Genomic DNA, 15,467 nt, shown 5'->3' with positions numbered 1-15,467 from the left:
ACATACTTGAATTCAGAAGGCCGAGGCAGGAGGATCACAAATTTGAGACTAGCTTGGGCAATTCAGTGAGACCCTGTTTCAAAATAAAATTTTAAAAAGGCTGAGGATATAGCTCAGGGATAAAGCACAGGGTTTGATCACCAGTATCAAAAAAAACCCAACTTAACTTTTCTTAATTTTCTTCAAGTGAAAATTGAATATAAAGAACATAAAGGTCAGAGACAAATAAAAATACCTTTCCAAAGTAAAGATTATCAATGCATTCTTATTACCGTTATTTTTTGTGCTTTTTGCTTTCTAAAATCATAACCTTTTATTTAGCCAGTTTATTCATTTGACAGTCATGAAACTAATAATAGCATAATTATAAGGTGGGTTTACATACAGATCCTAGACATCCTACAGTCTATAAAATGTTTACCAAGCCATAATTTTCACTGTATCTATTTTTTAAACTGTGCAATTTACTGATGATTTTATACATTTATAGTAGTCTTAATGGTGTCTATAAAACTTATGTTTAAACTTCATCAGTTTAAAGAATTCATTTAGATTTGTGGTACAGTTAGCAACAAAAAGATATATATAACTTTGTCATCATTACCTGATCCTCTCCTACAGAAAGCAGGTTCAAAGGCATAATTATACAGTTATTAGATTTCTAAAATCAAAAGTTGTCAGCATAATGTATTAAAGAAAAGTTTTAAAATTCCTGAATATGCATTATTAGTGTGATAAATGTACTTGGTATTCTAACAGTGTTTGTAACATAGATTGTTTCTATGTTGTTAAAACTTACTAGTGACTAGAAAACAAAAATATATTTGCTAGTTAAATAAAATAGCACTGGACCAAATTATATATATACATAATATGTATATTTTATGTATATATAATTTTTTTTAAATGGTACTGGGGAATTGAGCGCAAGGGCACTCTACCACTGAGCTACGTCCGTAACCCTTTTCTAAATCTTTTATTTTGAGACAAGGTCTTGCTGAGTTGTCCAGGTGGGACTTGAGCTTGTGCTCCTCCTGTCTCAGCCTCCCTGAGTGCTGGGATTGCTGATATGTGTCACTGCGCCCAGCTAGAATTAATTGTTTTAACGTTATACCACATACTTAATAGAAATGTCTTTTAGTTCCAATTTACATTACATAAAAAGTTGGCTATGATTTTACAAAAAAGAATTTGTGTGTTTCAGATGAGTAATCATTTTGTTGCATTTGTATACTGTTTTATTTAGATATGTATAAAAGGCAAAATCCACATATTTAAATACCTGAACATGCAAGCTTGTAAGATTGCTCCAGACCTGCCGGATTATGATAGGAGACCCTTGGGCTTTGGCTCCTGGTGCGTACATTCTGTTCTTTTGATCTGTCATATTCCTTCACATACAGAATCAAATAAACTGGGTCCTTAAATTCAGCCTAAAGAGAAATAACGTACTTTAGTATGTTATTCTCTGGATGCTTGTATTAAATGTAAAATTGATTACATAGATCTGACAGAGTTCTAAGTGTGGGTTTCTCAACCCTGATACTATTGATATTTTAGACCAGATAATTCATGTTGTAAAGGGCGGTCCTCTTGTTGTAAGAAGTTCAGCAGCATCCCTGACCTCTATCCATGATGTGCCTTAGGCACCTTACTAGTGTGACGGGCTGAAATGTCCCTGCACATTGCCAGGGTCCTCTGGTGGGGGCCAGTTGAAAAACATTAGTCTTAGTGGCTTGAATGCTAATCTTAGCTCTGCTGCTAACAAGCTCTGTGACTTGGAATTTGGGGTCAGCCTGGACTACACAGCAAGACCTTGTCTCCAAATATACATGTATTATACAGGAAGCTGGGGTGGAGGGTCCCTGGGATATCCTGAAACTGATTCCTCTTGGATAGCAGGGGATAACTGTATATATGATAATTATTTGAGCACCTCAAGAAACAATGAGCAAGATATTGTACCTTCAGGTCTTAGCAAAGGTGTAGACCAGTAAAACTGCACAGTAGCTAGTCATTTATTTGTTCCATTTATTTGTCATGTTGGCATGGAGCCAGAAAGCCTTGGTTTTGGCTCCCTTTACTACCAGGCAATTCATTTAACTTCCAAACTTCACTTTCTTCAAAATGATCTGTACACTGTTTATACTTTAGCATTCATTCTGAGGATGAGCTGACCTGTGTCCAAAAAGAACTTAGCATACCATAAAGCCCCATATAAATGTTAGGCATAATAATCAGGCCAGGACCGATTTAGAGAGTCTAGCCTTGCAAAAGACAATATTTAATAATGCTCTAGCTCTTTGAGTGTTCAATATGCATTAGACACTATAGCATTTTCAGTCTTTACCTATAACTTTCTCCTTGTATGTAATATAAAAAAGCAAAATTTTTCACAAATCATTTCATGAAGATTACAGATTTTTAATTCATTTCCAGATGTAAATGTTTCCAGCTCCTTTAGTAAATTGCACTGTTGTGATAACTTTTGTTTTACAGTGGCAGTATTTTTGAGTATTGATTTATAGGACTAATGCTTTTTGCTGATTTTAAGCAGCTTTATATTACAGACTAACTACATTTATTTATGATGATGTGGCAGTGAAACTTAGGAATGACTAAGTGTTGATAGGAAAAGTCCTGTCTCTGTAACCCCACCAGTGGAATGAATTCTCCCCAACAAGTCTGATGTCCTGAAAGTATTGGCATGCTTTATTCATATGTATGTTCTTAGCACCCAGAACATGATGTGACATTCAGTAAATGTTGGATGAACTACATGCAAATGAAATAGACTTTGCAACTTGTAATAAGAAATGCTCTGTCGGGCTGCTGTCTGCCTTGCAAGCGCAAGGTCCAGAGTTTGATCCCCAGTACCAAAAAAAAAAGAAATGTTCTATCACTAGATGTGGTCCTGTATACCTGCGTGTAATCTCAGCATTCAGGAAGCTGAGGCAAGAGGATTGCATTTTCAAGGCTAGCCTGGCCTTCCTAGTGAGACCCTGCCTCAAAAAAAGGCCGCCCAACTCGCTCTCTATATTAAAGGTGTATTCATTATTCATGGAATTAATAATAACTTCTATTTATTGCTTTGTATCAAGCTTTGTACAATTCCTTAGTTTAAATTTTCTGAATTAGTCTTAATAGGAACTCCATAAGATGGTGGTATTTATTTGTTCTTAGTGAGGAAACTGAAGTTGAAGAGGTTAAACAAATTGATGAAATTCATAGTAAGTGGTGGTATCAAATGTCAGTCCAGCTCTGTTAGACTATAAAAAAGCCACATTGTGAGCCCCACTGCACTACACTCATTTATCTTCTTACTATAGAGAAGGCACTCATGTATTTGAATCTGTGTTATGCTAGGTAGTTTGACGGGGCATAACTAGAGCCTGACAGAACTCTGCCTAGCTTTCTTAAGGTTTTTTATGTAGGGTGACCATAGAAAACAATTACATAATATTAAGAAGTGTTGTTCAGCAAACCTTGAAACAAATGCATTTGGGTTTTTTGCCTTTTTTGATGGTGGAGGGGGGGCTGGGAATCGAACTCAGGACCTGCACTTGCCAGGTAGGTATTGCACCACTGAGGTAAATCCCTGGCCCACAAATGCATTTGTTTTGGCAGGTGCAGAAAAGGATTTTTTAAATGTGGTTTATATTTCATTAGAAAGCTTCTAAAATTAAACACCTGGGCTTGGCTTTGCTGTGATAAAACACAGTTCTTAGGTCTGGACTCTAAAACAAGCATCAAGACCGTTCATAGAGACATCTCACGAAACATTGACTTAACCACTGACCGTTGGGAGAGCAACGTGAAAGGCCTAGAGATCCTCCCTGTACTACTTTCCCAACTTCTGTGTAGACATGAATTTTTTTTCAGACTATAAAGTTGGGAAAAATATTTTAGAATTACACCAAAAGGTTTTTTTGCTTTTCTGTTCTTAGTTTTGGGGTACATGATTTTTGTGGGAGTGAATAAAAAATGAAAGACAAAGCCGGGAATGGTGATACACTCTTGTAATCCCAGCACTTGGGAGACTGAGGCAGGGTGATTCCATTCTTTTTTTTTTTTTTTTGGTACTGGGGATCGAACTCGGGTCCTTGTGCTTTCAAGGCAGGCAGCAGAACCTCTGAGCTAAATCCCCGGCCCTGAGGCAGGATGATTGCTATGAGTTTGAGGCCAGCCTCAAACATAGGCTACATCACCACTTCTCGGCCTTTTGGCTAAGATCAAGTGTAAACATAGGCTACATAGTGAGCCTGACTCCAAAAACCAAAAAAAAAAAGGGAAGAGAAAAAACAGAAACACAGCCAGGAAGGTACTTATGTTTTTGGATCTTTATAATCAGTACTTGTTTGGTACATTGGGTAAATAGGTCTGTATATTATTACCTGTAAACTATAATCTTCCAATAAAATAAATGACAAGTTCTAAAAACTTATATTCGCATATGGGTTTATTTTGCTTTGGGTTTACACAAAGCTTTCACTTAGTGAAAGGCAAATGAATAGAAAGGGTTTATTCTCATTTTATGAAGGTTAAGTGACTTCATTGAGCTAATAGTTGATAAGTACTACCCAACTATTATTTTCATGTTCTGTAAAATCCAAGGGCATTTCTGTTTTCCTGCACCTTAAATTCTGGTACACTGTGACAGCATGACATTAAATTCATGTAAGAATATATGGAAGGGGCTGGGGATTTAGCTCAGTGGTTCCGCCGCCTGCCTTGCAAGTGCAAGGACCTGAGTTCGATCCCTGGTACCAAACCCCCCCCCAAAAAAAGAATATACGGAATATGAAACTTAATATCAGGAGAACAATATTTTAAATTTGTACTGTTGAAAGTTGCTTTCCAATTTAGGCAAACTTATTAGATATACTGTGTTAGTTACTTTTCTCTTGTTGCTGAGACAAAATACCAGACACCCAAAGTTAAAGGGGAAGGGGTTTGTTTGGCTTACAGTTTGTAGAGGTTTCAGTCCATAATCAGCTGGCTCCAAGGCAGGGACGACAAACAGGCATGGCAGAGCAGAAACAACATGGTACACACAAGGCAGCAAAGGTAACAAGAGTTAACAGCATCTCCCTGCCTCTTTTATCTTATTCAGACTACTTAGAGTGGGTAGCACTCGTACCCTTAATCCTAGTGCCCTTGAGCCTGGCATTGCACCATGAATCAATTCCAGCTTCACACATTTTAGATCCAGCCTATGACCACGTGAGGCTTTGGGGGGACTTCTAGACCTCAACCATAACAAATGCTAATAGACTATTTTTTTAAAACACAGGATTTATCATGTTTTGGAGTTCTCATTAAGCTAAATTTTAAAAGTATATTTAAGGGCCAGGGATTTAGTTCAGTTGTTCTGCCGCCTGCTTTGCAAGCAAAAGGTCCCAAATTCAATCCCCAGTACCAAAAAAAAAATTAAAATTAAAAAATAAAAGTATATTTAAGAACAAGCAAAAACTAAAGCTATGAAACTTTTAAAAGAGATAATAGGTTATCCTTGTGACTTGTGACACAGAAAGCACTAACCATAAAAGAAAGAAATAATAAATTAGATTTTATCAAAATTTTAAAAATCTACTCATGAAAAGAAAATGTTTAGAAAATGAATAGCCAAACCACAGACTTGGAGAAAATATTTGCAGTGCATGGATGAGACAACTGCCAGGCGTGGTGGCGCATACCTGTAATCCCAACACTTGGGAGGCTGAGGCAGGAGGATTGCTGTGTGTTTGAGGCCAGCCTGGGCTATATAGTATACGGCAAGCCTGAATTACATAGTGAGACTCTGTCTCAAAAAAACAGAAAAACAAATGTGACAACCAACTTGTATCCAAATAAAGAATACCTACAGTTTAAAGATTGAAAAAAAAACAAAACCCAAGCTGCATATGGTGGCACATTCCTATAATCTCAGCACTCACTCAGTGAGGCTGAGGCAAGAGGATTGGAAGTTTAAGCCCAGCCTGGGCAACTTAGCAACTTAAGAGACTGTCTCAAAAAATATATATATATATTAAAAGGGGTTGGGAACATAGCTTGGTGCAAACCCTTGGGTTAAGTCATAAACACAAACACACAAGCATGGACACAGAAGAGAGAAAAAGCCTATTGAAAAATGAACAAAAGAACAGACTTGTTCACAGAGATATATAAATGGACAGTAAGCACATAGAAAAGTAGTCAATGTCATTAGTCATGGTAGGAAATCAATGCAAATTAGGTCACTGGATGTCAGTACACACCCCCTGGAATGACTGAAATTAAGAAAACTGACCCCGCCAATTATTGGTGAGGATGTGGCATCAACTAGTGCTCTGATACATTGCTTAAAGCATGGTATGTCCACTTGGGCAAAATAGTTTAGCACTTTTGTGAAGTTTTGTAACAGCTCTATTGAGATCATTTACAAACAACAAATTTACCTGTTTCAAATGTGCAAAAAAAAAAAATCAAGTGTGCAGTTCAGTTAGTTTTGGTAAGTTAATAGTTGTTAAGAAAATACCAGTACAACCAAGATATGTAACATTTCCATTATCCAAATGTCCCTCTACACTGATCTGCTTTATGACACTAGTTTTGCCTCTCTAGAACTTCATCTAAACAGAATCAAAGAGTATGAACCATTTTGTGTGACTTTTGCTTAGCAAAATATTTCTGAGATGCATTGATTTGCATTTTAAAAATGGACAATAATTTTTTTGTTTTTGATACTAGGGATCAAACTTGGGACCTTGTGCTTGGAAGGCAGGCGGCAGCACCAGACAATAGTATTGATGTCTATCTATAACCCATCTTCATTCCCCCACCCCACCCCGGTACCAGGGATTGAACTCAGGACCTTACGCTTGCAAGGGAGGCGCAGTGCCACTGAGCTAAATCCCTGGGCCCCCCATCTTCATTTTTTGACATTTTTTTTTCCATTTTTGGTACCGGGGATCGAACTTGGGACCTTGAGCTTGCTAGGCAGGTGACAGAACCACTGAGGTAAATCTCCAGCCCAACACAGCTACTTTTGAAAATGGGTTGATGGGTTTTTTTTAAAGTTAGACCTACACTTACCATATAAACCATTTATTTTACTCCAAGTTATTTACTCAGAGTAATGGAAGCACAGTCCTTATAAAGATTTATTTACTAATGTTCTTGGCACTTTTAGTCATAGCAGCCAAAAACTGGAAACAACTGAGTGTCTATCAATAGAAAATGGATTTTTTAAATTACATATTCATTAAGTGGAATGTTAGCTGTAAGAAGGAATGCAAAAATACCATGAATCTCACTGACATGTTGCTGACCAAGAAAAAAAAAAGCCACAGAGTATATTTGATTCCATCTTTATAAATTCTAGAATAAGCAAAACTAATTTTATTCATTTTCTATTGCTGTCATAGGAAACTACCACAAACCTAGGTACTTAAACAATGCAGATTATTTTATATGATTCTATTCTGTAAGTTGGAAGTTGAACAACCTCTTTGGGCTAAACAAGGTGCTTGGAGGGCTATTCCCTCTCTGTGGGCTCTGGGTCAGATCTTGCCTTTCTCAGCTTCTAGAGGCTCTCTACAACTTGGCTTGAGGAACCTGTTCTCCATCCTCAAGCCAATATTGAATCTCACTGCCTTGCTCTCCCTCCCTCTTCCACATTTAAGGACACTTGTGAGCAGCAGTCTAAAGGCTGAGGAAGGAAAACTGTGACGTAGAAGCCAGAACACCAAAACCAAATACAAGGACATTTGTGATTATATTGGGCTTACTCTAAAATCAAGATAATCTCCCTTTTTAAAAACAAGGGGCCGGGGATTTAGCTCAGTGGTTCTGCCACCTGCCTCGCAAGCGCAAGGTCCTGAGTTCAATCCCCAGTACCAGAAAAACCCCATAAAAATAAGCTTACCAGGGGCTGGGGATATAGCTCAGCAGCCCAGCGCCTGTCTGGCAAGCATGAGATCCTGAGTTCAATCCCCTATACCAAAAAACAAAAAGGTCACCAGCAACCTTATTCCTATCTACAACCTAAATTCCCTTTGCCATGTCAGATGACATACAAGTTCCAGAGGCGAGGTCATGGCTGTCTTTTGATGCCAATATTCAGCCTTCCACACTAATTTAATAATTTAAAAGAAAATCAGAGCAGGGATTTGTACCTGAGGAATACGTAGTGGCAGCACGAGGGGGAATTGACTGGGAAGGGATGAGCGAGCATTTTCTGGTAAAGTAGAAATATCCTCATGTGACAGGTGTATGGATAGGGATGCAGTGATTTGTCACAGCTAAGATCTGTGACATTTCAATGTATACAAATTATAAGGACTGAGCGCCATGAGAATGTTTATTAGTAAAATTATGTTTTATTTTACATTTTAATTTTAACATATCAAACTTTACAGTAAAAGTTAGTTTTTTTCTGGCAGCCATGAAGAACTGTACTCAGGTCGCCCTTATGGAGCCCTTGATTCAGGTTTCAATAGTGTGGACAGTGGAGATAAGAGGTGGTCAGGGAATGAGGTGAGTGTCTCTTCTCTTCTATATTGGAACTCCTGATTAAGAGAAAAAATGGTGAAAGGGAAAGAGCCTAGTTGGATTCAATTTCTTAGCACATAAAAAACAGTAAAGTCAAGGCAGAAACAAATCTCACATAGTCCTTCCATCCAGAAATGGTATTCTGGGGCTGGAGATGTAGCTCAGTGGTAGAGCATTTACCTAGCATATGTAAGGCCCTGGGTTCCACTGCTAGTACCACAAGAAAAAAAAAGTATTCTCTTTACCATCTTTTAACCATGTATATTTTACATGCTTATTACCTCCTTGTCTCACAAATAGTTTTATGTTCTGGAAAGCCAAACAAGAATTGCCAGTTAAATCTGAAGCCTACAGGTAGTCTGGAGTAGAGGTAGAAGGAATGCTGGAAGGCAAGGGAAAATAGGACTCCAGGCTGATGGGTAGAGGTGGGAGCCTGCTGAAGAATGTCCACATACTCAAAATTAGATTGCTTTTTGTTTCTGTTACCATTAGTTTTCTGCTTTTTGTCTTAAATTGGATTAAATGATTAAGCTTTTGTTAGCAGGGCTGATAATATCCAGTTTATAACATTGTTTCATTGAGAGTCCAAAGCAAATTAAATTTAAATCACAACCTGTTTATAATTTGGAATTGCTTGTGTACATATCTGTGGGTGGGTACATCCGTAGACACATATATGTAGATCACTTAAATCTGTGTATATATTTATAAAGTCCTGAATACCCTTATTTCTTCTTTTTGTTGACTGTGGTAGAATATCTATAACAGAGTTTACCATTTTAACCTTTTTTAAATGTTCATTTCTCTGGACATGGTGGCACCTGCCTGTTTTCCTGGTACGTGAGAGGCTGAGACAGAAGGATGTCTCAAACAAAAAAAAGTTGTTCCATTTGCATTAAATATATTCACATTGTTGTCTAGCCATCTTTGTTTTCTATTTCCAAAACATTTTTGCTGGGCTGGGGATATACTGCTCAGTGGTTACTTAGTATATGCAAGGTTCAATCCCCAGCACCAAAAACCAAAAACCCCTTTGCTCTTTCTTCCTGTATGTTAATTTTAACTGGGTTATATTATGCCCACACATAAACATTTTGGCCAAAATTGAAAGTGATTTTTTTAATGTTTTTGCTGGTTTTTAAGCCTACAGATGAATTTTCAGATTTGCCGCTTCGGGTAGCAGAAATTACTAAAGAACAAAGACTACGAAGAGAAAGCCAATACCAGGAGAATCGGAACAGTTTAGTTGTAACAAATGGTGGAGGTAAGCAATTCTGACGACATCTAATCTTTATAATGTCATTTTTTTGAAGCAGTCTTTTCCATGTCCACTCCTTTTGTGTATCTGTAGCTTTTTCACTGTTCTTTTCAAGACTTCTTATCGTATAATGACTGAAAAACATTGTTTTCTTCAGGGATGAAACTTCAGTTTCTCTGTTTTCAGGTTTGCAGTTAAAAACTTGTCTCTCTCATTCTTATTTTGGGAGGAAACTTTATTAGAGACAGTTTACCTGGAATACCTCTTTGAAGTACCATTCTCCCTTTTTAAAGGGATGATTTGATCTCTTGCAGGAATTGAGTGTGTTGCTTAATGTTTACCTTTTCTTTCAACTGGAATAATTCTCTTCAGGGCTTCTGAATGTTTTCCTTATTCTGGCATTTAAAACTTTGCAGTTGCCGAGCACAGTGGCGCACACCTGTAATCCCAGCACTTGGAGGCTGAGGCAGGAGGATCACCAAGAGTTTGAGGCCAGCCTGGACTACACAGTGAGTCCAAGGCCAGCCTGAACTACAGAGTGAGACCCTATCTGAAAAAATGAAAAAATAAAATATACCAATAAATTTTTTTTTAAAAAAGCCTTTTGAGGGGCCAGGGATTTAGCTCAGTGGTGCCACCACCTGCCTCGCAAGTGCAAGGTCCCGAGTTGGATCCCCGGTACCAAAAAAAACCCAAAAAACCTTTGCAGTTGTTTTTATTTTTATTTTATTTATTTTGGTACCAGGGATCGAACTTGGGACCTTGCGGTTGTCAGGCAGGCGGTGGCACCGCTGAGCTAAATCTCCGGCCCTGCAGTTGTTTTTATAGAACAAGCAGCTATCTTTCTGCTTTCTTGTATAGTACTTTTGAAATGAATTCTTAATTTTAGCATTCTGTTCCATATTGGTTTAGTTTAAGTCACCAAATCCTAATATTTTGGGGGATTATTAAGGATAAATGACTTATTTTGCTTTATAGGGAAAAGCTTTCATCTCTGATGGTTTTAAGTGGCTTGCTGTCTTTCTTTACCTCACCATCTTACATTCTTGATTCCTGTTACTTAACTATTCCATCTACATTTTACTAGTTTTAGTTTTCTTTTAAATTTTGCCCTCGTACAAGATATCTTTCCAGTCAGTTTGTTTAAGACATAAAGTAATTTCTGGATCTGTGCTTTTCAGTATGGTAGCCACTAGTCACATGTTGTTATTAAGCACTTGAAATGTTGTTTTCCTGAATGAAGATGTACTATAAGTGTAAAATACATCAGATTTTGAAGATTTCATAGGAAAAAAATATGTAAAATAATATCATATTGATTATATGTTGAAATGATAACACTTAGATATACTGAACAACATAAAAAATATTAACCAAGCACAGTGGCTCATACCTATAATCCCAACACACTAGGATGCTGAAACAGGAGGATCACAAGTTCAAGCCCAGCCTGGGCAACTTAATAACTTAATCCTAAGCTAGGCAATTTAGCAACCCTGTCACAAAATTAAAAAAAAAAAATGTTTTAAAGGACTGAGCTGGGAATGTATGTAGCTCAGTGTAAAGGCCCCCAATTCAATACCCAGTACCTCCCCCCAAAATTTAATATCTTTTCCTTTCTTTTTGGGGGGAGATGGGGGTGTGGATTGTTTTACATTACTGGGCTTGAATCCAGAACCTCACACTAAGCTACATCCCTTCTCTGTATATATATAACTATGTATGTACGAATGTATGCATGCTGAGGCAGAGTATTAAGTTGCCCAGACTGGTCTTGAACTTGTAATCCTCCTGCCTCAGCCTCCTGGGTAGTTGGGATAATTGCTGTTCACCACGACGTCCAGCTACCTTTATTTTTAATGTGGCTACTAGGAAATTTAAAATTACTTATGTGGCTGCCTTTTGTAGGTTGCATTTTTTTTCTCTTGAACTTCCCTGTCTAAATAGTATGAAAAAGTGGTGTTGCTCTCTTGTAAAATAGTCACAATATAAACTTTGTAGTCAGACAAATTATAACACATTGCAAAAAATGCATTCATATACCTGGTTTCTAATGTAGATGTAGACTTAGGACTTTTCATCCATTTTAGCTATGAAAAAATCCTAATAATTCAAAATTTATTTTTAATATTAATTGCAGCTGTAGAATTTTTTACAAAAAATTTAATCAGAAGACTAGATTGAGTGCCGGGGTTTTAGCTCAGTGGTGCTGTGCCCACCTTGGAAGCACAAGGTCGTGAGTTTGATCCCTGCTACCGAAAAAAAATAGAAGACTAGATTGAGAATTAGACTTCTCCAGATTCACTGTTCCCAGCAATTGCACTTACAAGCCACATATGAAACATCATAGAATAACAGGGTTTATTGCCTGTCTCAAGAAACCATCTTAGTAGCAAAGGGTTTTTTTTTAAATTCCTAATTTACCTTTTAAATATTTATTAAATGTAATTTTAAAACTTCAAAACAGTAGGACATTCTAAAACTTACTAGATGAAACAATTATGCAGCTATGTCTTAATAATATGCGTTTTTCACCCTGAGCATCTTGAGAAAAAAAAAAGATTCCTCAAATGATTTTCCTTTCATTCACAAATTGCTGCAAAATATCTACAAGCTTGACCTTTAGGGGTTAATTTTCTAAATAGGAAAATCTTTGTTCTGGTCATGGTTTTTTAAAAAATGTTCAACAAGGAAGGGAAGGGGGCTTGAGGGGGAGAATAAGATAAAATGAAATAATTTATTTTTTTTTAAAGTCTGACAAAAGTTACAGGAAGTGAAATGTTAGTAACTTTCTCAGCAAGTCCAGTTTCTTCCTCTTCTTTTTTCTTTTCTCTCTTCTCTTCATCTTCCTCTTCCTCTTCCTCTTTCTCCTCTTCTCTTCTCTTCTCTTCTCTTCTCTTCTCTTCTCTTCTCTTCTCTTCCTTCTCTTCTCTCATTGGTTGGAAAAGACCCTTGCTGTGTTGCTCCCACTGGCCTCAGACTTCTAATGCTCCTGCTTCAGCCTCCCAAATAGCTGGGATTACAGGTGTGCACCACCAAGCATAGTTACTCTTTCTAGTTTTTATTGCCTTTACTTTCTTTTGGTTGACTGTTAGGTTTTCTATGTCTCAACCCTCAAAAGAGATATTATTAAGCCCTCCAGAAATTAAAAGATGTACCTTTCAGTTGTTAAAAATTAGTCTTCTCCTCTCTTTATTTCACAAACTCAAACTGTCTTGTTTAAAACTCTTAAGGAGCTATCCAAAAAAAACCAGGAGCTATCCAAAGAAATAAGAGGTCCGTATTTCAGTAATTACTATTAGCTTTCTTTAGTGACCTTGGACTAAGGTTTTCAGGACTTTTTTTGAAAGTGAGTGGACTATAAAACAAACTTTGTATCCTTCTTTCTGCTTTCAGAATAGAAACTATTGGGGGAAAGGAGAGAATATAATTTAACCAAATGTCTTTTATCGGCCATCTTATTTGAGTTTTTTCTCTGATGTGTGTGGTGTCTGCAGTGGAACACGACTTGGATCAGATTGACTACATTGACAGCTGTGCTGCAGAGGAAGAGGAAGATGAAGCAAGACAGCCCCGGGGCCTGGACTCTGACAGCCTCAGCTCACAGTTCATGGCGTACATCGAACAGCGGCGGGTCTCACACGAGGTGGTACACACTGAAGACTAAACATGTGCTGTCCCCTAGCACATGTTTAGGCAGTTCACAGTAGTATACGTTTCTCTCATACCAGCAACTTGTTGATTTAGGCCTAATTGTTTTATTATAATGTTTACTTCTAATTTTAGTCCTAAATTTTTTAGATTTATTCAGAAAATCTGACAGTAGTCTCAAGTAGAATTTAAATTTATTTTTTTAAATAACAGGCTTCGTAATTTTGAAGAAAGAGTAAAAAAAGAATCCTAAGAGTAACCTAAGGCCTTTGAAGAAAATACAAAGGAAGCAGATGCTTTCCACTGTTAGTGTCTTGGGGGTTTCTTTGTTGTTTTTTTTTTTGTTTTGCTTTTTTATTAAAACTAACTGATCAATCATAATGTGATTGATCAGTGTAAAAATTAAGCCAAAAAAAGTTGACTTTTGAGACAACATTCAACTTACCCGTAAAATTTTTATAATAAGCTTAATTATATTGGACCTTTTATCCTAAGTTAACAGAACATAAATTGTTTGCTATTAAAATTCTTGAAGTGAATCACCCTAGAAAACAAATGTCCATTCATCCCACTGCAGACTGCCAGTTCCCCCCGGGGTCTAAAGGAGAATAATAGCATTCTTCAGTGCCTCCAGTCAGCCTAATAAAATGGCTCCATCTTCATGTCTGTGATGTTGAAGTCTGGAGTTTGTCCCTGGCTTTGAGCAGGGGTTATTTGAGAAACACTTGGGGTCTTTTTGGAGAATGATGTATTTAGTCTTTCAGAAACAAATTAAGTTGGACATGCAGTAGAGTGATATTATCATTCTTTAAAAAGAGTCCTTTGGTTTTCCTGTTTGAAGGCTTTGAACACAGTACTTTTTGTCTGTACTCAGAAGACACTATTCAGAAACTGGATAAAGTTATGTAAAACAAATCCTGCAGCCCAAAGACAGCAATAGGCAGGTGATGGATGAATTACTTGTGGCTCAGGCTATTAGCCTCTTTGCTGGAGCAAAGAATTATTTTGCAAGAAAAGTAAAATTAACAGTGTCAAATTATAATCTTTTAAAATTGTTTTGTGGTTGTTCTCCTTGATCATTTTTTTTTTGGTACCAGGGATCGAACTTGGGACCTTCTGCTTGCAAGGCAGGCGGCGGAACCACTGAGCTAAATCCCTGGCCAGGGATCATTTTTTTTTTTTGGTACTGGGGATAGAACTTGGGTCCTTGCACTTGCACAGCAGGTGGCAAAACCACTGAGCTAAATTCCCAGCCCCTCTCCTTGATCATTTTATGGTTAAGTTATATAAATGAGGTATCTAATATAATTGAAAATGCTTATTATAAATACTATAATGAAAAATTATGCCACCATTTCTTTACTCCATTAGATGATATGGATAATAATCCATTTTATAGTAATATGTTTTTAAATTCTAAGTTATACAGTAATTTTTATGAATCAATGTCATAAGGCTCTTCATGATTTCTGTATCATAAAGCTTCCTAAATTTGGCAGTCAGTGAAATATGATGCAGTATTATTTTAGATGTTTTAACAAATAGTGGAAAAAAATCTTTTATATTTCTGAACACTATCTTTAAAAAACGATTATTAATACTAATTTGAGATATTAAACACTCTATTATTTAATTTTATTATAATTACACTCCCATACATACACCATACCTGCCTGAATAGATTATGACTTATACTTATTTTTAAATTAAATCGGTATCACATTTATTTTGCTATGAAAATTCTAGTACCTCTGACAGTAATTTTAGGTAGTTGCAATATCATAAGACCAGGGTGATTAAGTTACTGATATAACATCCTAGGAAAAATTTTTGCTTATTAAACAAAAAATGACATGGTCACTAAAATTAAAATAATTATTCTCTCATTAGGATTCCAGAATTGTGGCCCATTCAATCTGACTGTTATACCCAAATTTTAAGGCAGTCATCTTTTAGCCCTTTGGAGTAACTGGCCAAAGATTTTCTAGTTATATATGATATACTTATTTCTTGGAGGTAAACTGTA

At 36.7% G+C, this 15,467-nt stretch overlaps 1 protein-coding gene across 9 annotated transcripts in view; it reads left to right on the top strand.

Moving 5' to 3' along the window:
- The window catches only part of Lrch3 (leucine rich repeats and calponin homology domain containing 3), a 100,115-nt gene that overhangs the window by 44,931 nt on the left and 39,717 nt on the right, over window positions 1-15,467 (top strand). For all 9 annotated transcript variants that reach the window (XM_087186612.1, XM_087186616.1, XM_087186618.1 and 6 more), the window contains exons 6-9: window positions 1,247-1,356; window positions 8,424-8,517; window positions 9,676-9,796; window positions 13,288-13,436. In XM_087186612.1, coding sequence (XP_087042738.1) covers window positions 1,247-1,356; window positions 8,424-8,517; window positions 9,676-9,796; window positions 13,288-13,436 — 474 coding nt within the window. The remainder of the gene's footprint in view (window positions 1-1,246; window positions 1,357-8,423; window positions 8,518-9,675; window positions 9,797-13,287; window positions 13,437-15,467) is intronic.

Source organism: Heterocephalus glaber, unplaced genomic scaffold (genome assembly GCF_053883595.1).
Source record: "Heterocephalus glaber isolate CG9 unplaced genomic scaffold, H.glaber_assembly_v1.0 deba00001504, whole genome shotgun sequence".
NCBI classification, from domain to species: domain Eukaryota; kingdom Metazoa; phylum Chordata; class Mammalia; order Rodentia; family Bathyergidae; genus Heterocephalus; species Heterocephalus glaber.
This window is presented reverse-complemented; position numbering and strand designations above follow the sequence as displayed.